Source organism: Myotis yumanensis, unplaced genomic scaffold (genome assembly GCF_028538775.1).
Source record: "Myotis yumanensis isolate MYYU_CA2020_CCGP unplaced genomic scaffold, mMyoYum1.0.hap1 SCAF_2, whole genome shotgun sequence".
NCBI classification, from domain to species: Eukaryota; Metazoa; Chordata; class Mammalia; order Chiroptera; family Vespertilionidae; genus Myotis; species Myotis yumanensis.
Genome location: NW_027223753.1, coordinates 50,789,603 through 50,802,259, shown reverse-complemented (window position 1 = coordinate 50,802,259; position 12,657 = coordinate 50,789,603). Strand labels below are relative to the sequence as shown.

Below are 12,657 nucleotides of genomic sequence, written 5' to 3'. Positions count from 1 at the left end.
GAAGTCATTGGAATGTGCTCATTATTTACAGTGTCTGTTATGGGAAGATGAATCTTAAAATGACAGAAAAATCATGTAAATATGTTTTATTAACCCAAAATGCTTTAACTAACACTATCCCTTAAGGCACACATTTTCATGTAATTCAAATAACTTTCTCATAATATCGGAGCAGAATAAGAAGAAAGCAATGGGTAAAAAAGAGTTACATAAAAAGAGATAACTCCTATTTAATAAGTAATGAGTTTAGGGGAGATTTGGGAAAGGTTTATCTATTTTTGCTATTTCATATCTCTTCTGTTATTTGCTATCGGGTTAGACAAAACTCACTTAGGGGGCTCATTCATTGCTTTTTGTTTTTTCCCCCTCTTTTACCTTAATTTTCCAGGTTGTACATTGTCATTAAGGCTTGTAAATAAATTTGCTCCAGTGAGAACATGTTCTACGATTTTGTAAATGACAGATAACTCACTGATACAAACCTGTTCTTTTCCAGTGTTCTTTAAACAAAGAGCCAATCCTATCTAATAAAAGAGTAATATGCAAATTGACCATCACTCCAACACACAAGATGGCCACCCCCATGTGGTCAAAGATGGCCGGCAGGGGAGGGCAGTTGGGAGGGACCAGGCCTGCAGGGGAGGGCAGTTAGGGGCAATCGGGCCAGCAGGGGAGCAGTTAGGCGTTGATCTGGCTGGAGGGGGAGAGGTTAGGGGGCAATCAGGCAGGCAGGCAGGCAGGCAAGCAGTGGGGAGCCAGCAATCCTGGATTGTGAGAGGGATGTCCGACTGCCCAGGCATCCCTCGAGGGGTCCCAGATTGGAGAGGGTGCAGGCTGGGCTGAGGGACGCCCCCCCCCCCCCACCCCCAGTGCATGAATTTTGTGCATCGGGCCTCTAGTCTATATCATAAAAGCCCAGCGACCATTATGGCTGACTGACCAAAACAACCAGTCACTATGACATGCACTGACCACCAGGTGGCAGATGCTCAATGCAGGAGCTGCCCCCTGGTGGTTAGTGTGCTCCCACAGTGGGAGTGCCGTTCAGCCAGAAGCTGGGCTCACAGCTGGTGAGCACAGTGGCAGTGGCGGGAGCCTCTTCCACCTCCACAGCAGCGCTAAAGCCAAGCAGTAAGGAGTGAGCAGGCAGAAGGTAAGGAGCGAGCAGGCAGGTGGTTAGAAGCAAAGGGTCCCAGATTGCAAGAGGGTGCAGGCCGGGCTGAGGGCCCCACCACCCACACAAATTTTGTGCATTAGGCCTCTGGTAGTATTATAAATAGAAAAAATATAACTTTCCCTCTTAGCAGCTGATTTTGACATTTATTTCAGTTTAGAATTAATCATTCTTATTTCTTTGAGAAAGTATAATTGGCCACTTGTGCTTTTCAACTGGTATGACTGAAACTCTAACTACAGTACTTTATTTGAATTAAGGTCTATGTGCATATTTCTTTTACTGAATAGAACTTAAATTTATTGTACTAGATGCAAATGAGTTCTATAGCAAAAATAAAAATCTTACATCCTCAATTATCATTTGTGAAGAGAAGAGACATCCTGATGCAGCTCTTCTGCAGTATTTTTGGCTTTTAACTGATTTGGCTAATAATTCCTTCCTACTTCTTGCATTAGGACTGCATTCCTCTGAGCACTTTGCTGTGGCTGTATACTGCTTAGGGACTAGAAATACTTAACTCCCATGTCCACACATATAACTCTTCTAGATTTTTATAGCCAGAAAAGTGGATTCTAACCTGGTAGCTAGACACTAACTTAATTCTCATTTCCCTTCTGCAGTATATCTCAGTCTCTCTCTCTCTCTCTCTCTCTCTCTCTCTCTCTGACTTTATCTCTATCTCTGTCTCTATCTCTATAGATAAATATAACATATTTATATCCATTTGTATATATTCCTTTTTTGAATTTGAAGAGAAAATTATTTCCTTTGCTACTTGTCATGGATGAAGGCAACTCCCCAACTTGTCTCAAGCTATTGAAAGCTACTCTAGGGGGCGTGCAGGAGGCAGCCTATCAGTGATTCTCTCATCATTGATGTTTCTATTTGTCTCTCCCTCTTCCCTTTTCTCTCTGAAATCAATAAAAATATATTTTAAAAAATTAAAAATAAAAGACAGCTACTCTACTCAGTCTAGCATTCTAATTGGTCAGAGATCTGAGGTTCACCAGCCACATTTTTTTTAGCCTCTAAGATTTAAAATTATTTCTCTGAGATTCAGTAGAGAAGAAAACTAGCCATTTCCTCTGCTGGACAAACAGCACCATTCACTGAGTGTTATGGAGTTATGTTGTTAGTTTATTCATGGCCATTTTTCGTGGAAAGTGATAACATTATTAAACAGTTAAATTTTTGAGCTGGAGGGACCTCAGTTATGTCAGTCATAGTTCACTTTGCACATAATGAATGGGAGTCCCATGGACATGATATAAAATGCTGAAGACCAATGGTCTAGTTTGGAGACCCAAAAGTATAGAGCTTTCAGGATAAATCAGTAAAGAAAAATGTTAGAATATTTTATGTATTTTTTTGTTTTCCATGTTTCAGCTCAAAAGACCAACTGCTGGTTTGCTCTTCTGCCTGCATGGAATAAACTTAGTATTTCTGCTGTGAGACTGCCACAGGTTGGAGCAGCCCTTAGTCTTTCCAGAGAATCATCACTTTCAAAAACTTGATTTTTCATGATTTTGATAGTTAAAAATATTTCTGAGAATAAAATGTCCAGGCCATTACACACACACACACATGCTGGGTTGTATAGGGGTTTTACTTTGTAGGGCCTTCTGAGAGAGTTCAGTAACTAGAAGACAGAAGATTCCTCAGAGCTGAGTGGGGCCTTTGCATTTTTGTAACTGTGTTTGCAAAAGCCAGTAAGATTAGAAGGTTCCTTTCTCACATGACCTGTCTTTACAGTGACCCTAAGTCTTTAGTAAATTATGTTGAACTATTTCATAATTGTTCCAAATAGTCAAATATCTGCAATGTCAAATAATTCCACGTAGTTACATAGCAGAAAATTTCTGGGGTCATAAGTAAAAAAACCAAATCTTAAATAGATGATACTTAAGAGCCTTTCCATGTGATGTAGGAAATGATTAAGCACTTTGTATATGGGAAGAAGGGCAAATAAGCAAAATGGATGAGGTTATACCAAGCATTTACTTAAGTGTTTACTGGACTGACCCTTTTCTGATATGCAGAGCTTTAAGTTAGAGCACCTTTTTCCACCACACAATACATTTTAAAAAGTCACCTTACATACAGCCACTCTCTGCTCTCCCTACTCATACAGTTGAGCAGGAAGAGTAGAGAGATATAACCATGTGTTTCACAGATTCAATTAGTAACAAGTTTACTGTTGAGAAATTAAATATGGACCATCTAAAGATCTCCCTCTTCTAAAGTCACATACATATCCTATTTGGGTACTTCATTTCTCTTACGTATAAATTGATAACTATGCATAGATTATGTATCAATTTTCTTACATTACCGAACAAAATCATTCATGGAACAAGAGTGTGCAGAACAGCTACCATGTGTTGGGTACTGGGATATAGGATTCTATCAGACTGAATTGGTTTCTGACCTATCTCTCAACCCAAAACAATAAAGGAAAATAAGGAATCTAAGGGGTTATTTAATTCAATGACTTGAATCATTTAATTCAAGTCAGTAAACTGAATAACAGGGTTACATATTTGTTTCAATGTTGGCATTTTAATGCATTGCTTTTTGTCTGTCTTACCTGAAGGATCTTATCTCCTGGCTGCAGCAGGTTGGATGCTGGTCCATCAGGCTGAACCCTAGTAACAAAGATACCCTATAAGTCAGAAGTAACAGAGGTTAGGATTCTATGATCAAGAACTAGGTCTATTCAAAAAACTTCTCATTCATATAAAATACAGTGAAAAAAGATTAAAAACCGTTTATACATGTAAACTTCAAAGATTATTATAGTATTTTAAATAAGGCACCACTCTCCAAGTCAACTTTAGGAAAACAACATCTTTTCTTGCATAAAAAAGTTCATTTTGTTTTTAAAGTGTACTTACGATTTATAAATTAATTTCATTGCACATTCTTAATTTCTTTCTTAAATCATTTGAAATATGGCACTAACTGTATTTTGTACAGCTTCTGAAATTGTCTTGAGTTATTCTGCACTGAAAATGTCTCCCATTTGATATGTTGTAAATTCAATTTGTACTTTAAAAACCTTACTACAATTACATATAAGTACTGGCTTATCCTAATGAATGTTACTTTGTATGTTATTGAGATTAGTAAATATGAAATGCATATAAACAAATTAAACATAAGAAAACTTCAACATGCATATAAAATATAAAGTGTATTTTACATAGTTACAAAACTTCTATATTGATTAATTTAGTTTATAAAAGAGTCAAATTAAAACTTAAAAAATCTTTATTGCTGAAAGTATTACATATGTCTCCCCCTTTTCACCATTTACCCCTTCTAGCCTGCCCCTGTTCACCACACTATTGTTTGTGTCCATGGGTTATCAAATTAAATTTTTTGATCATATATACAAAACAAAAACATTCACATGCTAGGCCTTGACTGATTGCTAGTGTTATAGAGATATACAGAATATAGTCTTCAATGAGCTCACAATATAATGGAGGAAAAGTCAAGAAAACCACCAATTACAAAAGAGTACAAGTGTTATGAGAGAAGTACAATAAATTATCAAAGACGTTGCACCTAGCTTTTCCTTAGTATGTTGGGGCTTCTGAAAGGAGGACATACCTGGCAGCTGAATCATGGAGGACAAATAAAATGCATCCACAAGGATAAGGGGAGGAAGGGTATTCCAGATTGCAGGGATACCACAGAGAATAAACTGCCTGTTACATTCAAGAAACTGCAAGTAGTTCTATTATGACTGGCATGGTGGTGGAAGGGTGCCAGCGCATGGGGTTGGGAGCCTGGGAGAGAATCAAGCTACAAAACACATTGGGGCCAGATGAAGATGGACCTTTAATAGACATGCTAATTAGTGTGGGGAGCTACTGAAGTATTTTAAGTATGATAGTGAGAAGATCTGAAGAATGAACTGATGAATGGATAACCAAAAGGTGTATATCAAGCATGTCAAACTCGCGACCCACAACAAATATTTTTGTGACCCAGCCAATATAATGGTATGTAAGAAACATTTTAATAGAAATGTCATAACTTAAATTTACAATATCCTGTTATACATAATTATTAATAACGAACTACAACGTTCGCTAATGACTAATTACAATAATTGTGTTGCATTCATTTTCCTTACACACCTTACATGCAGGCACATCATTTTTCTCCAATAATACTACCAGCAAATATTTTAGCAGCCAATTGCCATGTCATTAGTCTTGGACTGACTTGTTTGGTGGAAATATTTCGCTTTCAGAGAACAAGAAAAATAGGTTTATTTGTATTACACTTATTAATTTGTGCAGTTATTCAGTGTCTGGTAAGTCACTGTTCAAGAAAAATATTAATTTTTATTAAAATGTTCTATTATTTTATGTTAACAATTACTCATTTATTTCAGCCCTTTGTATTCAACATGTCTCTATCAAAATAAACCCACGTTTCTATGAAAATTGAAGCTTTTCTTGTTTTGCGGCCCACGTAAACTTCAACTTTGTTTATTTGGCCCATGTTAGCTTTTGAGTTTGACATACTTGCTATACACCTATTCAGTGGAATATTATTTGTCAGTAGAAAGGAAGGATGTTCTGGCAATATGGATGAACCTTGGAAACATTATGCTAAGTGAAAGAAGCTGGTCACCAAAAGCCATACATATATTATATGATTTCACGTATACGAAATGTCAAGAATAGGCAAATGCATAGAAAAGGAAAGCAGATTTGGGTTTTCCAAGGGCGGGGGAGCAGGGGCCTTGGGAGTGACAAGGTGTACAGAGTTTTTATTGAGTAATAAAAAAGTTCTGAAATCAGATAGTGGTAATGGTTGTACAATTCTTTGAATATGCTAAAAACCACATAATTGTATACTTCAAAAGGATGAATTTTATAGCATGTGAATTAGACCTCAATATAACTGTTATTGTTTTTTTAAATTCTTAAGAACTATTAATCAAATAGAAACAATATTTTAATATCCTTGCTTATTATTTAGAAAATCATCTCATTTGCTGATCTGTAAACCTAATGACTCTCACTTAAACCCATTGCAGTTGAGAATGTATGTATGCAAATGGTTTAATAAACAGACCCTAATTAAAATGCTTCTACATGTGTCTTCATTTAGGATTTCAGATCTTTAGGAAATGTACTCATTTATGGCTTTCGAATGATTTTTATCTTTCTGATTTTATTCTCTTTTCCTTCATATCTATATATATATATATCCTACCTAATAATAGAGAAACATGGTAATTAACCGTAACTTCACTACCCTTCCCATTGGCTAATCAGCAGGATATGCAAATTAACTGCCAACCAAGATGGCCGCTGGCATCCACGCAGCTGAAGCGAACATGAGGCTTGCTTGCTCCAGTGACGGAGGAAGCCAAGGTTCCCCGCCTGCCGCAGCCCAGGTCTGAGCTCCAGATGCAACAATGTTGCAATTATAGAAGATAAACAAACCCAGAAACCTGCTTTCAGCCGCCAGCGGGCTCAGAGCTTAGAGCGCCAGTGATGGCAACAGAGTTTCAATTATAGAAGCTAAACAAACTCAGATACCTGCTTTCAGCCAGCCACAGCCGCAGAGCTGGAGCTGGCTCTCAGCTCCAGTGACAGCTATAGAAGGTAAATAAATCCCAGAATAAAAAGAAAAGAAAAGAAAAAAGAAGCTGGGAGCTTCAGTAGCCCGCCAGCCTGAAAACAGCCCTCAGCCCCTCACCCAGACTGGCCAGGCACCCCAGTGGGGACCCCCACCCTGAAGGGGGTGTGACCAGCTGCAAACAGCCATCAGCCCGTCATCCAGGCTGGCCAGGCACCCAACGGGACCCCCACCCTGATCCGGATCACCCTTCAGGGCAAACCAGCCGGCCCCCACCCGTGCACTAGGCCTCTATCCTATATAGTAAAAGGGTAATATGCAAACTGACCCTAACAGCAGAAGAACTGGGAATGACTGGTCACTATGACACACACTGACCACCAGGGGGCAGACTCTTAATGCAGGAGCTGCCCCCTGATGGTCAGTGTGCTCTCACAGCAGGGAGCTCTGCTCAGCCACAAGCCAGGTTGATGGCTACCAGTACAGCGGTGGTGGTGGGAGCCTCTCCTGCCTCCTCAGCAGGGCTAAGGATGTCCGACTGCAGCTTAGGTCTGCTCCCTGCTGGCAAGTGGACATCCCCTGAGGGCTGCCGGGCTGCCAGAGGGATGTCTGATTGCCAGCTTAGGCTCAATGCCCCAGGGAGCAGGCCTAAGCCAGCAAGTGGTCACCCCCAAGGGGTCCCAGACTGTAAGAGGGCACAGGCCAGGCTGAGGGGCCCCCTACCCCCGTGTGCACAAATTTTTGTGCACCGGGCCTCTAGTATATATATAAAAGACTAAGTGACCATTACACTGGAACAACCAGAATGACTGGTCTCTATGATGTGCACTGACCACCAGGGGGCAGACACTCAACGTAGGAGCTGCCCCCAGCCCATAGGCCCCAATTGCCGATGGGGTCTGCCGGCCAACATCCCGGTCCCTCCCCCTGGCCAGCAGGCCCTGATCAACTGATCAGGGCCAGGCCCCCAGGCTGGGAAGAGGAACTGGGGGTGGGTGGTGGTAGATGAGATGTGGATGGTGAGGGAAGGAGGAGGAGGGGAGGTGGGGAGGCAGGGAACCTGATCAGCCCTGATCACTGGCCAGGCCTAGGGACCCCACCTGTGCACGTATTTCATGCACCGGGCCTCTAGTTTAAGATGAAATTACAGATTGGCATCAAAATCCCTAGAAAACGACATAACTTTAAATCTATTAATTCAACTTCTAGAACTTATCTTAAGGAAATAATTAAGCAAATATGCAATATACATTTACGATATGTTCATCATAGTAGTATTTGTAACAATAAAATTACAAACCACACCTAAATGTCTAATAACAGGGGATTGATTAAATAAGTTATAATAAATCCATATCTACACTAATAAAAGAGAAAGATGCAAATTAACCATCACTCCATCACTCCACTACACCCACAAGCCACGCCCATCAGCCAATCAGGAGCAAGTATGCAAATTAACCCAACTAAGATGGTGGCAGCCACAGAGCTGGAGTGAGTAGGAGGCTTGGGTTGCCCCTGGCGATGGAGAAAGAGAAGCTTCCCAACTGCCCTGGCCTGCCCTGGGCTCCGCTCAAGGCTACAAAGTTTCAATTATAGAAGATAAATAAATCCCAGAAAAAATAAAAGAGAAAAAGGAGAAGCTTGGAGCTTGGGTCATCAGGGGGCTGTGGCAGTCTGAAAACGGCCCTCAGCCCCTCACCCTGGCTGGCCACACCCCCATGGGTTGAGGGTCCCCGCTGGGGGGGTTGGCCAGCCAGAAAACAGCCATCAGCCCCTCACCCAGGCTGGCCAGGCACCCAAGCGGGACCCCAACCCTGATCTGGGACACCCTTCAGGTCAAACCAGCCGGCCCCCACCTGTGCACCAGGCCTCTATCCTATATAATAAAAGGGTAATATGCAAATTGACCCTAACAGCAGAACAACTGGGAATGACTGGTCACTATGACATACACTGATCACCAGGGGCCAGATGCTCAATGCAGGAGCTGCCCCCTGGTGGTCAGTGTGCTCCCAAAGGGGGAGCTCTGCTCAGCCACAAGCCAGGCTGACAGCTGCCAGCACAGCGGTGGTGGTGGGAGCCTCTCCTGCCTCCTCAGCAGCGCTAAGGATGTCTGACTGCAGCTTAGGCCTGCTCCCCGAGGGCTGCCGGGCTGCCAGAGGGATGTCTGACTGCCAGCTTGGGCCCAATCCCCCGGGAGCAGGCCTAAGCCAGCAGGTGGACATCCCCCAAGGGGGTCCCAGACTGCAAGAGGGCACAGGCCAGGCTGAGGGATGCCCCCCCTCCCCCCGAGTGCACAAATTTTGTGCACTGGGCCTCTAGTAATACAATAATATGTGGTCATTAAAAATGAAGTCCTAAATTGCAGGAACAGAAATACACTAGTGCTCAGTGAAACAAGTAGTATAAATCACTATGTGGGGGATGAAACTACAGGGTGGGGCAGAAGAAGTTTACAATTGTGAGTACATGAAAGTTTATCCTTTATTGTTTTCCATACAAACAACTGTAAACCTATCTTTGCCCCACCCTGTATGTTGGCTGAAATATGTTTACATGTATTTTTGTGTGGGAAAATATCTGCAAAGCTAGATTCTTAAACATTAATAGTGGCTGTAGTGGAAGACATCTTAGGGGGTGGGGATTTTTTTCTGCCTGCCACATATTATAAGCAGCAGATGAGAGCATAACTCTTCAGTCAGACGGTCTGTGTTCATCATTTATAAATGGGTGACCTTCGGCAAGTCAATTAACTTTTGTGTACCCCACAACAGTAAAATGGGTACAATAATGGTATGGTGACTCATTAGATTAAGTGAGTGAATATATACAAAATACTTAGAACAGTGGAGGGCACTTAAGGTAGGCTCAATAAATATTATTATAATACTGGGAGTCTGGAGTTTGAACTATAATCCAAGGTCTTTTATCCAGTGAAGTCCACATTGAGAGTGCATGAGTCTCCAGCTACACCATGTTTATTGCCAGGAAATTTCTCTTTGCTCTCCAGCTGGAGAACATTGAAAGCCCAATGTCTGTTATTGTCCCCTTGCACTAGCCACAGGTAAGAGGATTTGCATCTCTGATTTAGGAAAGGGGGTGTGAAGAGGGTGATAAGTTCCTCCTCTCCTAGCTCATCTGTGGTTTTCTAGTGGTGACTCTCAGAGGTAATGACTCCAACTATTGTTCATGCTTAGTAGTGGACATGGGTCCCAACTGGAGGGCTTTCTGCAGGTTCCTGGTAATTTTCAGGGCTACCTCCTTCAGTAGCTCCAAGTCAGGAGCATCAGCTCTTTTTTTTCTTTCTTCTTTTTAATATATTTTTATTGATTTCAGAGAGGAAGGAAGAGGGAGAGAGAGATTAAAACATCAATGAGAATCATCGATCAGCTGCCCCCTGCTACCCCCTAATGGCAATTGAGCCTGCAACCAGAGCATGTGCTCTGACCTGGAATTGAACCCACCACATTTTTTTTAATGTATGTTTTTATTGATTTTTAGAGAGAGAAGAAGGGAGAGGGAGAGAGAGAGAGAAACATTGATGAAAGATAAACATCAACATCGATCACCTGCCTCCTGCATGATCCCCCATAGGAGGATCCAGCCTGCAACAGGGCATGTGCCCTGACTGGGAATCTACCGGGGACCTTTTGGTGCCTGGGACGATGCTCAACAAACTGAGCCACACCAGCCAGGGCAGGAGCATCAGCTCTTTTGAGTAATGGCTTCTAGAATATAATTAATGGCTTAGGGCCGTGGTCGGCAAACTGCGGCTCTTTGGCCCCTTGAGTGTGGCTCTTCCTAAGCTTTAGGAGTACCCCAATTAAGTTAATAATAATGTACCTACCTAAAAGTTTAAGTTTAAAAAATTTGGCTCTCAAAAGAAATTTCAATCGTTGTACTGTTGATATTTGGCTCTGTTGACTAATGAGTTTGCCGACCACTTGTCTAGATTCTAGACAAGTTTCAACCGGGCTGACTGGGCACTTCCAGTCTCTGCCACGTATCTGTTCCATGCCAGTAGGCTACCTCAGGAATGTCCTCATGGAGATGACAGAAACACAAGAAAGAGCAAGGCCTCTCGAGTGGTAGACTTAGAAGCACCATACTTGCACTTCTGCTTCACTCTATTACCCAAAGCCAGGCACATGGTCAAGTCCAGAGACAGAGGCAGAGGACACTTCAAAGTTAAATGCCCAAGGGAGTAGATGCAGACAGGGTAAAAGATCATTCAACCCATCAGCAAGACCTATCAATTCTACCTTAGAAATACTTTCCACACCTGTCCAATACTCCTTCTATCTTATTGCTACCACCACTTCAGTTCACCATGATCTCTCTTACCTATCACCACCTGACTGCTCTGTCCAAATCTTTCTTGTCCATTCCTTCTCAGACCATTCTCAATGCAGCAATGAGAATAAACTTAAAAAGAAAACCTGCTCTGACCACTCATTTAATTAAGTCTGCCAAATGGTTTCCTATTGTTCTCAGGATAAAGGTGAAAATCCTAAGGCCTGAATTGTTTACAACTTTCAATTGAGGGGTTATTTTAAAGCAAATAGGTGATCTTGGTGAAAGGGAGAAAGAGAGTGAAGAGAGAGTGTGGGAAAGAGAGGCTTTGTAATGATTTCCATGTGAGGACAGCCTGGGACCCCTTTTTCCAACCTCATCTCCTTCCATCCTTTCTTTCACTTTATGTTTGGAACACATCATAATTCCCCAACTTGTACACTATTTCAAGCCTCTGGGGTCGTACTTGGACTGCTCTGTGTCCAAGTAGAGTTCTTTTTCCCTCCTTTTGGTACGGATTCCAAACCCTCTGCCTTTCTCCTTTCCTTCTTCCAGGGAAAAAGAAGAGAGGAGAAAAGCTGTGATTGGTCTGGCTCAGTGGATAGAGCGTTGGCCTGCGGACTGAAGGTCTCAGGTTCGATTCCAGTCAAGGGCATCAATTCCAGAGAGAAAGAGAGAGAAGGAGAGAGAGAGAGGGAGAGAGGGGAGAGGATGAGGAAGAGAGAGAGAGAGAGGATGAGGGGGAGAGGATGAGGGAGAGGTTGGTTGGGTCACAACATGAGGAACTGTATTTAAAGGGCCAGAAGGTTGAGAACCACTGTTCTAGTGTCTTGTACCTCAGGACCAGCGCTCAGGTTCCTCAGTGGCTTGATAACTCTTGGTTTTCCTCAGCACCACCTCTAGAGGGCATCTCACAGCAGAGCAACAGAGGACCCGTGCTGCAGTTCTTCCTAAGTCTGGAAGTCTGTGCTCTCTCCTCAGACACCAACATCTGGGTGTGCTTGAGCCAGACAGAGTCCCATGGAACCAAAGTTAATCTAGAGAGGGCTGGCTGAAGGCTACCACTAGGCATGACCTAATGCCATGTTATACTTCTTCCCATTTTAAAGCTAGTCTTCATGCAAGTCACAAATGGTTTTTCCAAAGGTACCGGTAATGAAGTTTTACAAAGTTTTACTTTTCACAAGTAATTTTGGAAAAGGGTGCATATGAGAGGTTTTTCACGGTGTTAAGGTCTGACCTTGTCTTTCTGGTTACCTAGCCTATACGCCGCTGGGCATAAACTTACAAGTGCTCAGAAAGTTAGTCTACAAGGCCAACATGTAACATTCGAACTTAAGAGGAGAAACTTTATATGGCTTTTTAATGATGAAGGTGAATGACTGTGACAGTCTCGGCGATTGTAAATGGAGATACCAAAATAGAACTTGTCTTAAGGGAACTGCAACTGCAGTTTATGAAATATGCTTTTCTTTAAAATTCTGAAAAATCTTGGCTTTAGCTGATGCTAAGAAATTGGTTTCGAGGAAGGTCATATCTCAAGTAAAAATGGTATACTTTTTTTTTGGTTAATCCTC

General features: G+C 42.1%; 1 protein-coding gene across 9 annotated transcripts in view; it reads right to left on the bottom strand.

Annotated features, from left to right (window-relative positions):
• The window catches only part of LRRC7 (leucine rich repeat containing 7), a 493,923-nt gene that overhangs the window by 10,966 nt on the left and 470,300 nt on the right, over positions 1-12,657 (bottom strand). For 8 of the 9 annotated variants that reach the window (XM_070405356.1, XM_070405358.1, XM_070405365.1 and 5 more), the window contains one exon: positions 3,765-3,839. In XM_070405356.1, coding sequence (XP_070261457.1) covers positions 3,765-3,839 — 75 coding nt within the window. The remainder of the gene's footprint in view (positions 1-3,764; positions 3,840-12,657) is intronic. The other variant, XM_070405362.1, reaches the window with a different exon arrangement.